At 33.5% G+C, this 22,019-nt stretch overlaps 1 protein-coding gene across 1 annotated transcript in view; it reads right to left on the bottom strand.

Annotated features, from left to right (window-relative positions):
* larp (La related protein) overlaps positions 1 to 22,019 on the bottom strand; it is a 321,561-nt gene that overhangs the window by 116,081 nt on the left and 183,461 nt on the right. The window contains exon 11 of the mRNA XM_090396411.1: positions 14,170 to 14,552. Within this exon, the coding sequence (XP_090252537.1) occupies positions 14,170 to 14,552 (383 nt within the window). The remainder of the gene's footprint in view (positions 1 to 14,169; positions 14,553 to 22,019) is intronic.

Genomic DNA, 22,019 nt, shown 5'->3' with positions numbered 1-22,019 from the left:
ACAAATATTTAATGTTGATGAAACTGGCCTTTTTTTGGAAGCGAATGCCTTCCAAGACTTTTCTAGCCAAATCGGAATAATCTCAGCCTGGTTATAAAGTGGCAAAGTCAAATGAAATTACTGCTAGCAATATGCGAGCCATTTGGAAGCACATTCTTCCACATTGTGCAAATGATTTCAGAAGCTTTTCAAATGAATCTCAGTTAATTAAATCTCATTCTGAGAAGTTGAGTAATTCCGATCTGCTAAATTTAGATACACAGCGGGAAGATCCTGAAGAATATGAAGAAAATTTAATCACTGACAAGCCCAAAGAGGTTTCACAGAAACAATTTGAAAATAGTTTTCGTATAATCGAAGGTTTTAAGCGGCAATGCTTAGAAACTGACCCTTGTGAAGAGAGAACAGTAAAATTTGCAGAAGAGGCAATAGGGCGATACCATCAGTTGTATGAAAAAAAGAAACAGAATGCCCGCCAAACATAGTTTGGCGGGCATTCTGTTTGGCTCGCATTTTTATGGCAGGCATAAAAATAATGCACTACATTAGCTCAATTCTTTGTTAAGAAGCAGAATAATAAATTTATATTCTGAATATGTTTTATTGACTTTCAGCTTCATGTTTTTCTTTTAACTAGGCCATGAGACATACCCTAATTCTTTTTTTCATATAGGTTATTTATTATATTCGATTAGTGCGTTTTAGATTAATGCACCTGTTTTAAAGAAATCATTAGGCGCACTAATCTAGGGATTGCTGTAATATAGTCTTTTGCATTATTAGCTTTATGAACTTTTGAAAAGAGCTTTCTTCTTTAACTACTTTAATTCTCTTATTTCAACAACGTAGAAGTTCTAACTTGTTGAAAGAAAAAAAGTTCATTAATATCTTCTTCAGTCTCATGGGAACAAGAAAATATATGGATTAATGTGAAGCATGGAAGAAGAAACAATGAGGAACTAAATTTTTAATAAATGTAGATTTAAATCTTGTGGCTACGAAGAGAGATTAGAATCACGTTGCACATTATTTGAGAGATCTGTTAAAATGACAAAGAATGGAAAATTCTTTGTCATTTTCAATCTTTCGAATTCTAACCATAAAATGGTTAGATCGAAAATTTTTAAAATCTGTAACATTTATTTTTAAGATGTATGTAGGCGGACTAATCGAATTTGGGTATCGAAAAACAATGACGCACTAATCGGGGGGAGCATTAATCAAGGGATTGCTGTATATGCACACATATATATATATAAAGAGGAAAAGATAAAAACTCTTTTGTATAATTCTTCTTTAACTACTTTAATTCTCTTATTTCAACAAATTCCCTTTTCCCTTTCTGCTTTTCTCTTTGTTTTTTTTGAACATGTCTTTGTGTTGTTTCTATTATTACATCTCAAAAAATTTCCCATTCTTCATCTACACCCTATACTTTATACTCATTCGTAGGTCTTGGACCTGATCAGAGACTCAAATTTTTGCTTTAGTTCTAAGCTTCAGTTTTATTTTTCTCCCATTGCCACATTTACTTTCTATAAAAGCCTTAGAGGTGACTTATAAGAAGCATATACTCTCCACCTAAGGCAAGAGATGGCAAAACTTTGTGAAACTGACGTCCATGGCTTCTCTCCATTCTTTATAAAGGATGAAATAATCTGTCATTTATTTTTCATTAGCCTGGTTTCCAATTTTGAAGATAATTTTTGATGCAAAAATCTAACAACCTTTCCCCTTCATTTCTTTGACCAAAACTAAATAGCCCCTCACCCCAATCCCAATTTTTTTTTTCTCTCTTCAATCTCCTCCAACCTGCACATTTAAAATCTTCTAAGATGATTTATCTTATGCTGAATAATTCCCTCTAAACTGCTTTTCAAATGATGTCGTTTCCTCTACATCTAAATTCTGTTGTAGTGTTATATACCTGGATGAGAGAAATTTTTTTTCCACTACAAGCTTTTTTTTTTCTTTTTTTTTTTTTTTTTTTTCATTTTGTCTCACTCAAATCAAAAACATGTGATTTCTTCCCTATCATAACATCCACTAACTCCTTATCTTTCCCTGGAAGTATCAACATTCCTATTCCATTGCTTGTATCACCTGAAATAAGTTTCTGATATGATCAAATGAAAGACATGAAGGGAGTGGAAGGGAAGGACAAATTAAATAGTAGCATAAGAATAATGGATAATGTAATACAGAAACAACCAACTAAAATTATATAAGGGAATTAGCAGAATCAGCATGAAAAATACTTAACTTATTTTAATATATGGAGTTGGGACATGAATGAGGAATAAAACAGTTCAACATGTTGTGACAGGCAGTATCTGCAGGTGTTGATGCTGCCCAGACCTCACTTTACATATGTCACTTCGCTGTAGGACAAGTGCACATTCACGAAGTTTATACAGCATGTTAGTGTCAACAAGATAATATGACAATGTATTACTCTGGGAATGATGAGAACAAACATTGACATGGTGTAGCTGTAATAGTAGATGAAGAAATCAATAAATCAGTAATAAATTGGATTCCATTTTCTGAAAGGATAATGCTCTTACAACTTCAGGGAAACCCCGTTAACATATATATCATCCAAGCTTTTGTCAGCTGTGGGTGCAACATAAATTGCACCCACAGCTGACAAAAGTGAAGAAGATGTTGAAGAGTTTTATGAACACCTAAAAGAGATTAAAAACCTAACAAAGAAACACGATATAAACATAGTGATGGGTGACTTCAATGCAAAAGTGGGAAGAGGGGGTGATGGAGAAATTGTTGGCGAACATGGCTTAGGCACCAGAAATGACAGAGGAGATCACCTAGTCCAGTTCTGTCAGGAAGAAGATCTAACAATAGCAAATACCTGGTTTAAACTTCCACCCAGAAGACTGTACACTTGGAAGTCGCCTCAAGATAACCAACATAACATTGTCAGAAATCAAATTGATTATATACTGATAAATAAAAGATTCCACAGTAGTATAAAGAGTGTAAAGACTTATCCTGGAGCAGATATCTCATCAGACCACAATCCCATAGTTGCAGTACGTCTTAGATTAAAATCAGCTAAAAAATCACAAAAGAAGAAAAAGAAAATTGATGTAGAAAAACTGAAAGACCCGAACATAAATAAAAGTGCCAAGACACAGCTTAACCTGCGATTACAACAGATTAACATAGAAGAAAATAAAAGTGTAGAATCTCTTTGGAATAGCTTAAAGAATGCCATCGTAACAACAAGTATTGAAGAAGTAGGTTATATGAATAATATAAAACAACAGGAATGGATGACAGATGAGATTCTTTCTCTTATTGATACAAGAAGAATGTACAAAAACAAAGATCTAGCCAGGTATACAGAAACACATAACATCATCAAGAAAAAAATAAAAGAAGCCAAGGAATATTGGATGAAAAATTTATGTACTGAAATTGAACTGCTTCAGAAGAAGCATGATAATTTCAATATGTATAAGAAAATCAACGAAATTTCCGGAAAACTGAGGAAAAAGCAAATAGTGTCTCTAAGAGACGAAAATGGAAAAATAGTTCTAGAAGAAGAGAATAAAGCACAGATTTGGATAAAATATGTAACAAAACTTTTCAATGATACTAGACAGAAGCCTATAAATATAAAAGATAACATTCAAGGACCAGCAATCATGAAATGCGAAATAGAGAATGCTATACAAACAAGTAAAACAGGAAAAGCCAGTGGACCAGATGGTGTGCAAACAGAATTTTTAAAATTAATAGAACCAGATAACATCAAACTTCTTGAAAAACTATTTAATAAAATATATGAAAGTGATGAATTTCCATCAGATTGGCTCAAATCTACATTTATCACTATCCCAAAGAAACCCAAAGCGAATTCCTGTGGTGACTTCCGACTTATTAGTCTAATGAGCCAAACAATAAAAATATTTTTGAAAGTAATTCAGAATCGCATTTATAGAAAAAGTGAAGAAACTCTAAGTGAAACAATTCGGCTTTCGGAATGGTTTTGGTACTAGAGAGGCCCTTTTCTGTACCCAAATATTGATACAAAAATGCATAGAAAAACAGAAATCTGTCTTTATGTGTTTCATAGATTTTGAAAAAACATTCGACAAAGTCAGACACACTAACTTAATAGAAGTCCTTCAACAAATAAGGCTAGACGAACAAGACATAAGACTAATAACAAATCTGTATTGGAATCAGTCAGCTACTGTTCAATTAGACAACATTACCACCAGTGATATTAACATCAAAAGAGGAGTGAGACAAGGATGTGTGCTCTCACCACTCCTGTTCAACATATATGCAGAGGTAATCTTTAAAAAAGCATTGAAAGAATGTCCAGAGGGAATCACAATAAATGGAAAGATTGTTAACAACCTACAATATGCAGATGACACCGTGCTAATTGCAGATAATATTATAGATCTCCAAAAACTCATTGACAGAGTATACGTAGAAAGCTAAAGAATGGGAATAAATATAAACATCAACAAGACAAAATACATGATCATCAGCAAACATCCAGCCTCATCAATGAAACTGACACTCAATGGGAAAAATATTGATCAAGTGTCAAGCTATAAATATCTTGGTTGCTGGCTTAATGAACGGTTGGATCCAGAAATAGATATAAAGACAAGGATTGAAGTTGCACGGCAGTCCTTCATGAAAATGAGAACACTATTCTGCAATAAAGACCTAAACATGGAAGTCAGATGCCGAATGCTGAAATGCTACGTGTGGTCTATTCTGCTCTATGGAGTTGAAACATGGACATTGAAGGCAACAACCATGAAGAAAATTGAAGCCTTTGAAATGTGGTTATACAGAAGAATGCTAAAGATATCATGGACAGAAAAAATTACCAATGAAGATGTCTTAAAATCCATTGGCAAAGCTAAACATCTCGTACAAATAATCAAGAAACGAAAAACATCATATCTTGGCCACATCATGAGAAACAGCAAATACCAACTTCTACAAACTATTTTGGTAGGAAGAATTGATGGCAAAGGAAATAGAGGAAGAAAAAGAATATCATGGTTTGACAACATCAAGACGTGGACAGGAAAGAGCAATGCACAACTGCTCAGATTAGCACAAGAGCACAGTTTGTTCGCCAAGATGGTTGCTGACCTTTGATAGAAGATAGCACAATAAGAAGAAGTGGCAGCTTTTTTTGGTAGAATTTTATTTGATAAAATAAGCATTTGTGAAGTGTTTAAATGATATCCAAAAACCACAAATGGAATTTGAACTAATTTCAAGATATATACACCATGTTCCAACATAAAGATATGGACAAGTTCACGGGAAGAGAAAACAAGAAATAAGAAAAACCTCATTGACTATGTTATTGTTGATTTATCATGCTGGTTCAGAATACAAGAATGTACAGAAGATCTGAAATTGGAAGTGACCTTCACTTAATCTGAAGTAAGATTAAAAAGAGCAGTATGTAAGAAAGTTTTAAAAACAATTAAGTTGGGTAGCTTTTACAGGTAAACTATAGACACAAGTATATAAATATTAGTAAAGAAAAAATGAAACAGTTTGAAAAACCAAATCTTGGAGAATCAGTCTAGAGAAAATCTGTTTAGAATACTACATTTATATGGCATAAATGGAACATTATATTGAGCAATGTGTAGTCTATATTTGAGTTGTAAGTCAGCAATTAGAATTGAAAAAAATACAGGAAGGTGATTTGATGTAAAATCAGGTGTAAGACAAGGGTGCACATAATCTCCACTCTTATTCATCATCTATACAAATTGCATTATGAAAGAAAGTGACATTAAACTTTTTATTAAAATCAGAGATATCAAACTTAGCTCTTACTTTATGATGTCATACTCCTAAACACATTCAAGTGCAAATCTCCATAATTCTCTAACTTGAATACAAATTATAACAAATTTGGCATGAAAATCAGCAATAAAAAGACCAAAATTATGAAAATAGGCAGGAAGATAGAAAATTTCTGCATTCTCAAATATTTTACTTGTTGATTATAGAAAACAATCAACAAGTAAAATATTTGAGTTATTTAGGTACAGTTTTTAGTGAAGATGGAAGTTAAACCTGGAAATAGACAACAGAATAAGCTGGTATGGTAGAGAGCTATTTGAATAAATTTATTTGGAATAAGAGAAAAATTAGTCAAAAGACTAAACTAGCAGTATATGCCGGTGTGGTTGGCTGAGTGGTTAGCATATCTGCTCTCCAGCCAAAAGGCTGCAGGTTTGAATTCAGCCATGGGCATGGATGTTTTTGATTGTCTGTGAAAATGCTAGTGGTGGTGATGGACAGCAGATGGCATTGGTGTAGATGATGTGGTTCACTGTAGTTGTGGATTGAGTGGTGGAGACGAGAGTTCTAGAGTAGGTGCCTTCCCTCGATGAGTCTTTGGACTCCCTGGAGGTGTCAGGTAGTAATAATAATAATAATAAGGCAGTGTTCAAACCAGTTTTAAGTTATGGATCTGAGAGTTGGGTTAGAAATAAAGCACATGATTAAAGACTAGAGACTACAGATATGAGAAAAATTACAGGAATGAACAGATGGCAATGGTAAAATCATATTAAAAATGAAGATATTAGAAAGGAACTTAAAATTGTTAGCTTGAAGAATGTGTGAACAGAGCTAATCGAAGGTGGTATGGCCACTTAAACAGAATGGGAGAGGAAAGGTTAGCAAAACAGTTGTTTGATGGCCAAATGACAAGAAAGAGACCCAGAGAAAGACCAAGGTCTAGGTGGATTGATTCAGTCAAAAGTGTTTTAGAAGAATGAAATGTTAGATACAACAATATTGAGTGTTTACAAGTTTTGAACTAATTTGGAGGGGAAGTGTTAATAGTTTAATAATAATGCAAATTTGATCAACTAGTGCTGTCATAATTGCCCGAAGATGTTCTGAAGAAATATATCAGGAAATTGATGATGATATATATCTAAGCATATAAATCTTTATTTGCTTCTGCTTTCTCCACTCTATGACTGCATTATAAACAGTTTTTTACCACATATTTTCTGCAACTGAAATTTTGAAAGAGGATGTTAGAACATTTCAGTTAGATATTGCATCTGTCGCTAAAATAAAACTGTTTTGCGTGCATGCATGCAGCTTTGTGTTTGTGGGAGGGAATGTGGTTTTCATTATGAAGTGTGATTCCAGTTGTCTCTAATTACACTAATTGTTGCTAAATATGCAATTAGACTGTAAATGCCACAATATTATATTTATTGCCCCCCCCCCCCTCCTGCAGTACAGTACCTGTCGAGGATGGAATGTTTTTCAACCTATAGGAATATTTTGATTCCTATGTATTATAAGAAGTGGCCTGCATTTGTTGATCTTCAATAAAATACTAGCACATTCAAAGTATCTATCACTGATAAGAAAGAATATCCACTGACAAAAAAGTCATAATGAATAAAAATATTAGTAAAAGGATGGATAATTCTGATAATGATTGCAAATTATTTATGTATATATTATTATGTAAAAAAGTGTATACTGATCATCAGTAAAGAAAAGAAAATTCTTAGAATCAGGTCATCCAAAAAGTAATGTCATTTTTTATACTGTACTTTTTCAAATGTGTCTCAACTTGTTTAAACATGAATTTTTAAAGCTTTACAAAGTAGTGCTAAGCCAAGGCATCCTCATTCTAAGGAATTCCACCTTCCAAGAACATCATACATAACTTATTGTTTAAATAATCCTTTATTACTATGGGGGGGGGGGTCACTGAAGAGAACAATCAGGAACATCGTGCTTTATGAGTTCAAACAGGGCAACAATGCTGCTGACACTGTAAACAATGTGCGAAAGAAGCGTATGGTGATAAAGTTTTGAATGTGCCAGTGATGGTTCCAAAAATTTCAACATGGGGACTTTATCTTGAAAAACTTCCCTCGGTCTGGGCATCCTGTCTCTCTCGATAACGATATGCTGGAAGCTGCTATTGCAAGAAATGCCAATGCAACTATTGAAGATTTAGCAAAAGATCTTAATGCACCATCATTGACCATCCACTGCCATTTGCAATAGCAGCTTCCAGCATATCATGAATTTAAAAAGAGCCAAAGGCAGTGAGTTCATTCAGGCAAAGAGGCTATATCTCAGCCAAAACAAGACCTTCACCCGCAGAAGGTTTTGTTAAACATTTGATGGGATATGGCTGATATTATACACTTTGAACTCTTGCCACAAATACAAACAATCACAGTTGAAGTATACTGTGAACAACTTGATCGACTGAATGAAAAACTGAAAGAAAAGAGTCTCTCTGGTCATTCAAAAGGTTGTTTTTCACCATGATAACACACGACCTCATAGTGAAAGAATCGCCTGTACCAAGAATGAGGAACTCAGCTGGGAAAAGCTTCCACATCCTCTATATTCTCTTGATCTTGCAACTTCAGATTACCACTTAGTTCAAAGTTTGTGACATTTCGTTAATTAAAAAAAAAACACGATGCATTAGAGGCAATGAAATCGAGACTATGCAACTTCCTTGCCAAACACCTCCTGAATTCTATAGAAATGGCATTATGAAGCTTTCACAACAATTAAAGAGTGTTACTAATTCAAATGGAGAGAATATATACTTGATTAAATTAGCAAGTGATATCTTTTCAAATCTTAATGCTAAAAACTACATTACTTTTGGGATGATGTGATAAATAAAACATAGAAATAAATACACATAAAAAGCACAACAAATTGTACAATAATGGAGTACAACAAATTGTACTCCATTAACCCACATATATTCCTACCATGCCTAAATTAATCATTTGATCAACATTAGTTCACTGGATTAACCTCTCCATATAGTTATTTACTGAGGGGTACCAAATTGTATACAGCCGTTGTTTATTATTGATTAGTTATTTACATTTCGTAAACAAATCCATCTCCTCATAAGTGCTAAATTCTATTTATGCTCATCATAAATGTAAATATGCATGTCAACAGTTTATAGATCATGTTATTCATTCCACCTACTTAGAGGTCACACACACATATATAAATATCACAAATGTAAATGAATAATTCATTTGCCAGTAATGGTAGCTTTTCTATTCTCACCTGTTCTTTCTCTTCCTTATATTTGCCATTCTCACATGGCTCATTAATGACGGTTCACATATTTACACTTTTTTGTAATTCAAATACACCAACCAAATATGGCATTCTCCTTAATTATTGTTCTCTAATATCCTAAAACAAACTCATTCACAACTCCTCTCCCTCCCCACACAGAGAGCATATAACATTGTGATGCATCCACTGATATGCAAACATGGAATTATGAATGGGGGGAAGCACTGTGATTTCTCTTGCCCTGACAGAAGGCTTCAACAGGAACATTAACATGTTCCTGTCGAGACGATATGAACATTGACACATTCATGTTGAGGTAACATGAACATGAATGTTAAAGACTTGACTACTAATATGACAAACCAATACTAAGAATGAATATATTAGAAATTCAGTTGTTAGCAACATTCAAGAACTCAGAATAAATCTATGAAGTGTGTGGACTTTTAAACAAAACAGAAGATGAAAAATTTGAAAAGCAGGCGTTGTAGGCAAAAATGTTAGGATGAAGTCCAGATGAAGACCAAGATACAGATTAAATAGATAGATTTCAGATTTCCTTACAAGATATTTAAAAAAAAAAAAGTTATGAACTAATTAAACTAAAAATATAAGTACTAAAATAATCTGGATGGAATGGGGGAGGGGGGGGATGAAACTAATTAAAAACTCACATACATTATAATGTTTAGAGTATATCTTGAGAATACATTCTAGGGCATATTTCAAAAACAACCAAACAATTTTTAAGTGATTACCTGCCAAAGTTGCAGAATGCTATTAATGTAGATAATTTATTCTTGAAAGAATCAACTTCAGATAGCAAGGTGTATACATGACATGTGCACAACTGAAATACATGTTGCAAATGACTCATATAAACAGAAGTATTTCTTCAGTATAAAACTTGGCACTGTAAAGCACATGCACCTGAACCCACATCATCTTCTCTTCAGTCTAAGATGGATTGAGTCTACCCTTGAACAGGATCTTCCAGTCTTCTCTATTCCTCGCTGTTCGAAAAAATTCTTTATATGTTCTGCATCCTGAAATCTTCATTATTAATTTCAGCCAGGTAATTCTTGGTCTTCTGGGTCTTCTTTTTTCAGTTGGAAAAGTATTGATTAGGACGTTAGGAAGTTTGCTTGCATCCATGCGTACAGTGTGGCTAAACCACCACTGTTGTTTTCTCATTTTTTCTATTATTGTTTGTTTATACAATAATTCTTGTCTGAATGTGCTGTTTATTTTCTTTTGTTCTATTTATTTTTCTTAAGCATTTCATTTCAAATGCCAGCAGTTTTTTTCTCCTCTGTCCACGCTTCTGCTCCATAGATGACTGTTGGTATAATTATTGATTCATATAATTTAATTTTGGCTCGCTTAGATATCTTGTTTGTTTTCCAGATTTTCTGCAATTTTCCCATGGTGGTCCATCCTATCGCTATTCTGTGTTTGATTGTTTTGAGTTCATCTATTGTTTCTGTTAGTTTTGATCCAAGATATATGAAGTTGTCTACTTGTTCTCCATTCAGGGTGGCTGAGATGGTAGTTTTGTTCTTCCCTATTTTCATTACTTTTGTCTTTTGAATATTTATTATCATATCATATGTTTTACAGATTTCGTTTAGCTTGTTTATCAACCTTTGTAGTTAATTTAGGGTTCTTGCAATAAAGACAAGATCACCTGCATATTTGATATTATTTATGTTTAAACCATTGACATTGATTCCAGGCTCATTGTTTATTGCCTTCTTTACAACTTCGTATAGATATATGCTGAATAGGCATGGAGATAACGGGCATCCTTACATTACTCCTTTTTGGATCTCTATGGGTTCTGTTATGAGTGTGTCCTTTTTAATTATTGCATTTGTCTTAGAGTAATATTTTATCAGACACTGTATTATATATTTGTCTATTGCTTTTTCTAGTCTAACTTTAAGAAGGATTTCTCTGTTGATGCTATCGAAAACTTGTTTAAAGTCCACAAAACAACAATATAGTTCTTTATGGTCTTCCCAGCTGAGCTCTGCTAGTTGGTGCAATGTGAAAATCAGGTCTATTGTTGAATAGTTTCTGCAGAAACCAGCTTGTTCTATGCCCATCAGCTCTTCATAGGTGTTTTTTAATCTATTTTGTATAATTCTTACAAATATTTTATAGGTGTGGGAGAGTAAATTGATTGGTCAGTAATTTGTGCAGTCTCTTTTGTCTCCTTTCTTGTATATTGGGATGATCTTCCCAGTTCTCCATCTGGGATCTCTCCTGTTTGTAGTATAGGGTTGTTAAATATTCTATTGATGTGCCGTCTCCATATGACCACAATTCAGTAGGAATAGTATCAATGCATGGTGCTTTATTGTTTTTCATCTGTTTTATTGAGTATCTAACTTCTTCTTCTTGTAAAATTTTTGGGTGGTTGTTATTTTCTTCTATTGTTGGCATTGTAGTTTTGTTTCCTTGGTGAAAGATAGTCTTAAAATGGTCTGACCAGATTTTTCTTATATCTTCAATAATCCCGGTTTCAGTCATCTTGTTGTTTACCATTGTTACTGCTTTTGCTGAGAATTCCTTTGTAATTTCTCTTGTAGTGTCATGAAAGACTTTTAGGTTTTTTGTTGGTATGCTTCTTGGCATTTCTTAGCTTTTTCTTCTAACCATTTTATATATATAAACCCACATATATACTAAAATTATATATATATAAATAAAAGGTAAAATAAATTTCGATGGAATCAAAAAACGTGATTAATGATTATCCACAAAAGTGCTATACAAAAATACTTCATGAAAGTGAAAATATGAAATTCTTTCATGATAAACACCACAGTAGCGTTTCAAACTTGACAATAACAGACATTATACATGTCTGAAGTACCACATTTTTCTATAATCATAGAACTGAAAAGTGCAAGATTAAGTACCAGAAATCTCAGCATCCACATGGTGGAGAATTTCTGCTGTAATGTAGTTCTCTCCTAACATATTTAGCATATGGAAGCTGCAATTATGGAAATACACATTCAACAAAATGCATTGAATACTTTGAAATCGTTAGGACTGAATGTGATAAACAGATAGGGCTAGCCAGTTATTGTACAAGTTGCCCATTTCAGCTGTTTATGCATAATAGCTGAAAATAAGGAAATAAAATTATAAAATCTATATGTTTCAGTTACCTAAGAACTAGCAAGCACAAACTGAGAAAGTTTGCAGTAGAATTACATAGTACAGTAGTGGTTTCCCAAAATTATGTAGTAGCATCCCAACCAATATCCTAGAAAGATTTTCAATATGCCTTTTTATTTTAGACATATTTTCATCAAGCTTCTCTTTCTTTCCATTAAATAATATTAGCAAAATAACTATCATAAGTAATTTATCCAAATATAATAAATAATTAAGTTTTAAGACAGATTTTATAAGGCTAAGAGCAACAACAAAAATTCTGAGCAACATTAATTATTTCATTCTGTTAAGAAACTAGATTGTTCAAGTATGTAGGAGCACATTAATACACAATTGCATATACTGTTAAGAGGAAAAATAGGATGACAGGCTGTTGTATAAATGTTCTATTGTACAGTAATTTATTTATATATTCCACACTTGTATGTACATCATGAAATCTTGTATATTTCACCTAAAATTTGCTCAGTAAACTGTCATTCACTGTAAATGGATAGCAAATAGTTTTCTCTCCTTCAACTTCACCACCAATACATGCCTCCGGGCTCTGTTCCAGCACATATTCTCTTTTTCCTATACATAGATAACCAATTCTCAATCACAACAAACTTTATCTACACACCTTTTGCTGATATTAATAATTTCATTTGTTCTATTCATTTGAGAAACCATCCAGTGCTCAGACATCCCAAACTTCAAGATCACCTGCAACCAGTGCCTTAAACACCGATTTCCATACTACACTGCAATAGGGCAAGGATAACATCACCTTCGATGCACTCTCCCCTTTTTTCTCTCACAAAATGGCATCTCAGCTCACCTACCTTTTCCCTGTAATACACAAATCATCAGACAGGATTAGATCTCACTCCTTGGGCTGATTTAACTCCTCATCAACAAAATACTTACAGGTTATGCCAAGCTGGGGCATTTTCGCAATCAAGGTGTAAATTTTAAAAATGGTGCCTATTTAACTGACAACAAAAAAGATAATGAATCATTTTCTGTCCTAAAAATAGAAAGCCTTAAGCTTGTGCACTGATTCAAAACATAATTAAAATATCAAATGATTATACCACAAAAGAACATGAATATTTTAAATGCTGATATTTTTAAAACCAAGTTGACAGTTACTAAACTAGCTGATTTTTCACTATACAACATAGCAAGTCAATGTGTGCAATAAGGTGAATCTATCAAGTTCATCTGCCTAGCAATAAATGTCAAGGAATGGTATAATCAATTTACAGAAACTGGCAGTGTTGAGAAATGAACCAATTTCCTGGCTGCTCAAACCTTTTCCCCATCCCCCTTTAAATTTTATAAAGGATAAAATTTACAACAGAAATGATCCGAAGAGGAAATGCAACTATAATACAGAATTAGAGATCTAGAAATAGCAGAATATATATGGAGCTCACACTAAAACCTTATACCAAATAAAAAGTTTAACAAAAAACCAAACTGTCATTCACACTATTGTTACTGTTATTACTGTTATCTGTAATAACAGTAACACTATTGTTACTGTTATTACAGATAACTCTCACTAATAGCAAACATCGCTATAACAAATTTACTCATTAAAACAAACCACTGGAAAGTCCCATAGGTACAATATGCTAAAAAATAAATTCACTATAGCAAACTATCTATTAAATCAGCTGTTTCTGTGGTTCCTACAAGTCTGCTAAAATGAGCATCAACTATATCTTAATTTTTTTCAAAATAAATATTTACTTTTAAAAGGAAAGCATTCTTTTATGAAAAAAATTCTGAATATTGGAAACATACACTGACAAAAAGTTAAAATAAATTATTAAAAAAAAGATGCAAAACACTTACCTTTTGTTTAGAAAACGATTTTGACCTTCTTTTCACTTCTTTCCATACATCAGCATTCTCTACAGGCATAACAGAATTGGCAATAACTTCATTTGGTACCTTTTCTTCTTTCTCATTATTATTTGGATTTAAGTTATGGGACTGTTCAACAGCAATGTCAGTTTTCTTTAAAGTGCGAACAGACTCATTCAGGCTATCGCCATTCAAATTTCTGTTTATTTTAGGGAAGCTAGATACTATAGCACTAAAACTTTTTATTAGTTTCTCTTCATGATCTCCATCGGCTTCAGGTTCAGCTTCTGTATCAGCTTCAATACCTGCATCGTCTGATGGACTCGTGTGATTGCTTTCAGAAATGCTTAGCTTACATGGTTTTTCAAGCTCTGCATAAGAAAGACACGAAAAAAAAAAAAACTTTAGTAAAGATCATTTCTTCATTTGATAAGAATAGTCCGTGTTCTTCCCAATACCACCCACAAATGGTATTAAGAAGTTGGGACAGATACAAATTGCATTAACATATTTTGAAACATTTTAAATTAAATGTAAAGAACATTAAGTAATCATGATAACAGATGGAATATGTTCAGTAAACACAGAACACTACGAAAGAAATTACTTAAGTAACAATACTACAGACACTGCTAATAGTAGTTTCTACTATGTTCCTGGACTTGTTTGAATATTTTAAATAGACACAAGTAACAAATGTGATTTCCAAGTAACACTTATTTTGGTTTCAGATACCTAATAAAACCACAGTAGTGTATAATGCAGCATGGGATATTCATCTATCAAGGTGACATTCTGAAACAGACACACAAATAAGGATTTGATGATAAATATAGCACTGAAGAGATTTCAAGTCTCCCATCAAGCACCTTTAAAATAAATTTAAGAAAAGTCGATGAACTGCAAATGCAAAAAAACCCTTCCCCAATCATGATAATCCATTCCACCTATGGAAATTTGGAAACATATAATACCAAGGATGGTACCATAGGTTACATAATATGGATGAGCAACCTGCTCTGGAGCCAAAATATCATTTACAATCAAAGGTTTTCATGAAAATCTGTGCTACACAGTGGGGGTGGGCCTTAACACCAAAGACTTAACCCACAAATTTTTTATGGCAAGGTGGAAGCTTTACATCAGCTGAAAACTTATAAAAGGGAAATTCATTACAAGTAAAGAAATAATCAGAGGGGAAAAATTCAAATGCTTTTTGTAATATCATTTCATAGAATAACACCACCATCGTGTCATATGAAATGATCAACGAACATAGAACTGATTTTGGCACATATGCAATAAAACATAATTTTTGTCTAATGTCATATTAAAATAATCTGGTGAAATGGTTCAACAAATTAATAGTGATTCTAATAAACATTAAATTCTATCTATGGGGTATCTCATTTTATGCTGTTTTGCTAAGCCGGCAAAGGATTAATTTATTTGACAGGATCCCAATTTGACATGTAGAAAGGTCTTCAAGATAATTGCTCATTTTTGCTAAAACCACACTGGATATATGAAGGTCCCTAAAATTCACAAACCTAATGCTCCCCTTTGTCCAACTCACCTGGAAGACCACCTGAAGCTAATGACAACAATGCTGAAACCAAATATCCACTTCTTATATGGCAATAAGCAATCTCAAATAAGTCATTAAATTATTTCCACTTAGTTAAATAAATTAACATAAAGCTGTATTCCTAGAATATAATAAAATAAAGTGTTTTATTAACTGTTGAGATGCTTAATTTGTAGAACTCCATTTTTGAATTATTAATTCTTTTGTAAATAAATAAAACACTTTTAGAAGTTTTAAGAGATTTTTAACATTTTGATATTAATATTCATACTGTATCATATGACCTCTATAATTTTTGCAAAATTTATTACATGTTTTCAAAATGTGCAGTCTTATGAGGAATCCATGAAGTGATATGTAGCCTTCCAATGTCTAAAGGTTTCCCGCTCCTGGCCTAGACACATCAAATTATTTTTAGCACATTTAAACAGTCTAATCTGAAAATACTTTATTTTTTCTACTGTCATGTGTAACAACTATCTCTCCCTTTCTAGACAATAGTGACCTGACTACTAAATGGTTCCATTATTCTTCTCTGTTTATAGAAAACACACACATACAGGAAGGCATTTATATAATAAATCACACCACACCTAGCTCAACAGTTAGGCTATATTTGGTCTCAAAAGACTATCCCCCAGATTTTAACAGCAAATTAATGCAATCATACTTACATATATGGCATCCTCAAAACCCTTATATACAGAGATAGAGAAAGAGAACCAGGGCCATTTGCTCAATGGCAAAGCCCTTGAAACTGAGCTCTTGAAACTTTATAAGGGTTTTAGCTGATGACTAAAACCCTTATAAAATACTGCATGTCACCTACCAATCCCTCAATAACAGACAAGATCAAAGCAAAAACACTGAAGTTTGCCACAAATATAATCTCCATGCCACTTTGAAGCCACACATTCAACTGGCTATCCTCACCTGTTTGCTTAAGGAATCATGTTATTATGTATGGGGGGGGGGGCAAATTTTCTTGTACCATCAATTAGCTTACTTTGATCACCTGCTCTGAAAACACAAAATTTACATCTGCAATCATCAATATGATTTCATATATAATTCAGGATCATGCCATGAATATTCTTCACAATGGATTAAATGGAAAACGACATTATGCTACACAAAAGTTACCACAGGTCTGAAAGAGGATTTTTAGAATCAACACTGGCTATGAAGCTCCCCATCACCACCACCTTAAGTATAGTTGCATTAATTTGCCATTAAGATCTGGGGAACAGTCATTTGAGACCAAATATAGCCCGACTTCTCCAAATTAACTTTATGGTTATCTAGTCTCTTGGAGGGCACCTTATTTAGGACACGAGTTCTTTTTCAGTTAGAACAGGAATCATTTCTAGCAACTATTTTGAGTGCTGTGTACTAGCCATGGTTGTAATTTGTGCTCTGATGATGCTAGTTCAATAACCAGCAAAATATCAGTAAGTTCAATAATCTCTCCTCAAACACTATTTTTTGATACCTGTCTGTCAGTCATCCTATTAAAATGAACTGTTTAATCCAATCCCATGTCTTCCAACTTATGCAACAAACTTTCCATGCTATGTCCTGTCAAAAGGCTTGGCAAAGTTCATCATTAATATGTTTACACATGCACACACCATTAATTTGCAAACTTTCTGAATATCTTAATAATTAGCTCAAAAACTCTTTGCTATTGTTTATAGTGCCCCCCCCTCCCAATAGGAGACTTATGGCATAACAAAAACCTTGTTATGTGACAAGCTTACATATATAATAATAAATTAACTTCACATAAATCAATTCCATCACAAATGAGTGTGGAATTAATGAACAGGATAAGCAGGACATGAGCCAAATGATACAAGCATACCAAAAATCTAGGAAATGCTTATTAATTGGATTTGATACAAGAAAAAGTCTGGAAAAGATGGGCATAATTTTTAAGCCAAGATAATGGCTTAAAAATTATGCAAAACATACCTTAGCATATCTTCAGGGTCTGGTTCCCACTGATGAGATATCAATAAAGGTCGAAACCAGTCTGGATAGTGGCCTTACTCATAATGCATAGCATTAAAACAAATATGCAAACAAACCATAATGCAAAGCACACTCAAAAGGATGTGCTTTGCATTATGGGATACCACAGCAATTAATGTATATATAATAAATAACGGAAAAACTCACGTAGAAATAACATAATCCACAAGGATTATGTTATTTCGGAAGGCTGTAGTGATTCAAGATAGGAAGGAATATGAGAGAAAAATGTCTCTTTTACTTCACGACTATTCAACTTATAGGCCTCTTACATCGGATCCTACCCGGAGTCAATTGAAGAGACTTAATTCTCTTATAGATAATGTATCTACATGGAATGAAGATCAAAAGAAAAAACTTAAAACCTTCTTCGGTCGTCCACCTAGATTGTATGGTCTTCCAAAAGTTCATAAACCAGGCATTCCGTTAAGACCAGTCGTAGATTGTATAGGTTGCCCAACTTACAAAATCTCAAAATTTTTATCTAATTTACTCTCCTCTTCAACTAGAAGAACTGATACTTATATAAAAAATACTTTGGATTTTAAAAATAAAATTTCAGATCTTCATTTGGACGTTTCTGATATCATGATCAGTTTAGATGTTGTTTCTTTATTTACAAATGTGCCTCTTTCGGAAAGTATTGAATTACTACAACAGGAATTTCCTTCAGACATTGTAAACTTATTTGATTTTGTAATAAATTCTGGTTATTTTTCTTTTAAAAATAAGTTGTATCAACAAATTGAAGGAACAGCAATGGGTAATCCTCTCTCTCCTGCTATCTCCAATTTCTTTATGGAACATTTTGAACAACGTATCTTTGACAATATTTCTCCCAGACCTACTCATTGGTTCAGATATGTCGATGACATTTTTGCTGTATGGAATGGCTCTTCTGATGAACTTCAACAATTTCTCAATAAGTTAAACGCATTTCATCCTAGGATCAAGTTTACCCTAGAAGTAGAATCAAATAAGCAGTTAGCCTTTTTAGATCTTCTAATTCTTCGCCAACCAGATGGTAACCTACATTTCTCTGTTTATAGAAAGAAGACTCATACAGGCCATTATATCCATGCGGAATCTCATCACCATCCCAGTCAAAAGGCAGGAACTATTAAAACACTGGTTCATCGGGCCCACTCCTTTTGTTCTACAGACGATCTTTTACAGAAAGAAATACGATATATAACTTCTTCCTTTCTATCTAATGGCTATAAGAATTACTTCATTAAAAGAACTTTGAGTAGATTTAATATGTCTCCCTCTTCAAACACAGAGGAAATAACGCGCATTACCATCCCTTATATACAAGGCATCAGTGAACGTATAGCAAAAATTTTAAAACCACTGAATATTTTTGTTGCCTTTCGACCGTTTAGAAAAATCTCCACCTTTCTCGCTTCTCCAAAGGACAAGCTTCCACATCTTAATCATCCAGGTGTCTACCAGATTCCGTGCTCTTGTGGATTATGTTATTTCGGACAAACGGGAAGATCTGCCTCCATTCGGCTAGAAGAACACCAATCTTATATTGAATACTTTAAACCTGAAAAGTCTGGACTTGCAGAACATGCCATCTTCACTAGACACAGAGTTCATTGGAAAAAGACAAGAGTGCTTCACAAAAGTCAGTTTCTCATGGAACGCCTTTATAAAGAAGCATGTGAAACTCTACTTCATTCTCCTAACTTAAACAGATCCGACGGCTTACGTCTATCCCCTTTATGGGAGATAGTACTTTACAAATCAGCTAATCTCTCCTAACTTTTTATTGTATTAAATATTTTTTTTTTTTTTTTTTTTTTTTTTTTTTTTTTTTTTTTTTAGGAAAGTTATTGACCTTTTTAGTTATCTTACACCAGCTACTTAGGTGGCGCTTTTTGGAATTGTCAGTTAATGTTTGATTTTTGTGCCTAATTGTACTGAAGATGCCTGTGACACACGGGCGAAAATTATACCATTAAATAATATTTCTACGTGAGTTTTTCCGTTATTTATTATATATAGTTATGTCTACTCACGGTTTACCTCTTTTAAAACTTAGCAATTAATGTGAAGTCATTAGCCTCTATACACAAGTAGCCTACTCGTGAAGATACTTCACACACAAACTTTGTTTGCTTACACTTGGATAAAGGATTAATCAAGAATATAATTTTCCTAACATCTTTATGTAAAACATAGCCAACGAAAAATAAGATGCTGAATAATGTAAAAATTAATATATAAAAAATTCTCTCTTTAAACTATGTATATAAATCTATACAAAAAGATTAATCTATAAAAATTTAAAAATGAAATGTGTGTGTGTGTGTGTGTGTGTGTGTGTGTGTGTGTGTGTGTGTGTGTGTGTGTGTGTGTGTGTGTGTGTGTGTTGAAGGAAAAAATGGAAAATCTGCCTGAGAGTGAGAGGATGCAGATACTTACAAAAGCACTAAACACGGCATTATTTTAGTGCTATAGAGGTGAGCAAGAACTTCCTCTCTGTACCCAGTAGAGAATAGACTGCAACAGTTTGATTTCATAGAACTTGACATGTATATTCTAACTTCGTCCACTTATTATTCTCTGTGTTTTTGTATGTGCTATTGCAATTCTAATATTGTATTCCTGATAATGTCTCTGTGACAGATGAAATATAGGAACCTTTAAACGCAGGTTAATGAAATTTCAACTCACACGTACACATGTGAGTATGAAAGATAAAGGGGGGGGGGGGGCAGCTATTAATTGGAGTTTGTGTATCCACACTACCCTCCTAATGAATAATATTCTGAATGAAAAATAATCCAAGTTAAGAAGAATTGGGATTTATTTAGTTTCAGTAGTTGCACGGGCAAGAAGCAGTCTTGAGGAGGAGGAGAAGAAGAAGAAGAAAAAAAGAAAAAAAAAAAGGGACAGCAGTATTTTCGGAGACTATAGAGACTACGATGATGTGTGCCAGAAAAGGCCAGAGTTGAAATCTAATCAAGAAGAGAATTCTGGTCTTGCTTAGGGAATCTGAGTTGTGTAGTATCAAAAATTAGGAAAAGTGAAGCAAGTTTTCAATAAGAAATAAAAAAAAGACTGAATCCTGGCAGCTTTGAAGTTCACTAAGAACTTGACCCTAACAAAGAATGATGAAGGTCACTATTTAAGGTACACTGAAGAAGACAACTGGAGGATATCATCATCAGCTACGGATAGGATTTCAGTTTTGTGAGGAAAGTCATTTACGTATATGAGTAAGAGTTCAGACAAAATTATAGATCCCCAGAGTAGCCTGACAATAGTATTGAAATTTGAAGAAGGGAAAAAGCCATCCACTAAGACATGCAGGGAGTAACCAGAGAGGAAACTAGTGAAGGCAATTGATAAATCAACTGCAAAGAGAGAGAGAGAGAGAGAGAGAGAGAAAGCAAACCACATGATGGTACTTTGGTATATAGGTTACAATCAGGAAATGACTAGACGTGTTTCTCGACATCATTCCATGAATTGGCTTCAAAGCTATGTTCCCTCGATTCATAATGAATTTATAGAAACAAAAACAAATGTTGGAGTAATTACTTTACTTATAATTATGAAAATAATACACAACGTTTCACCTCTGTATCGAGGTCATGTCAGGAAAACATACATATGCACATGACACAAGCTATATGACAGTACATAAATCTAAATGCTTTGTTAATTGTTTACCCTAGCCTGATCTCTGGTAAAAATAAAATAATAATAATAAATAAAACATATATAAAAATATAAATTAATTAATAAAATAAAATAATTTTTATAATATAATTCTATATATTATAGTACGCCTATATTTATTCCCAGGGGCTCACATTGGTGAGTACGGGCACGGCAAACCTGAGATACCCAAGCTAGACCCTGATCTTACTTCATACAATATACACTTGGTATATCATATCTGGAGACTGGTCTTCTACTCTTCTTTCCCTCTACTCTCTCTTACTTCTTACCCCCCCCCCCAGTGCTATTAGAGAAACTCGAGGGCGAGGGGGTGACTCTTTCCTCTCAAACTGTAGTTTCTGCATATATACAGACAGGAAAAACATAACAAGCATAGGAACATGGAATGTAAGAACTCTTCACCAGGAAGAAGCATTGGAAATATTACTGCATGAATTAGACAATTACCGATGGGAAGTGATTGGACTCTGCGAAACCAGATGGACTGGAAAAGGAGAACTCCACCATGGACAGAACA

Source organism: Typopeltis vanoorti, chromosome 8, assembly GCF_054136105.1.
Source record: "Typopeltis vanoorti isolate ZY-2024b chromosome 8, IOZ_Tvanoo_1.0, whole genome shotgun sequence".
NCBI lineage: Eukaryota > Metazoa > Arthropoda > Arachnida > Uropygi > Thelyphonidae > Typopeltis > Typopeltis vanoorti.
The sequence above is the reverse complement of the archived record's forward strand: the minus strand, read 5'-3'. Positions and strand labels throughout refer to the sequence as shown.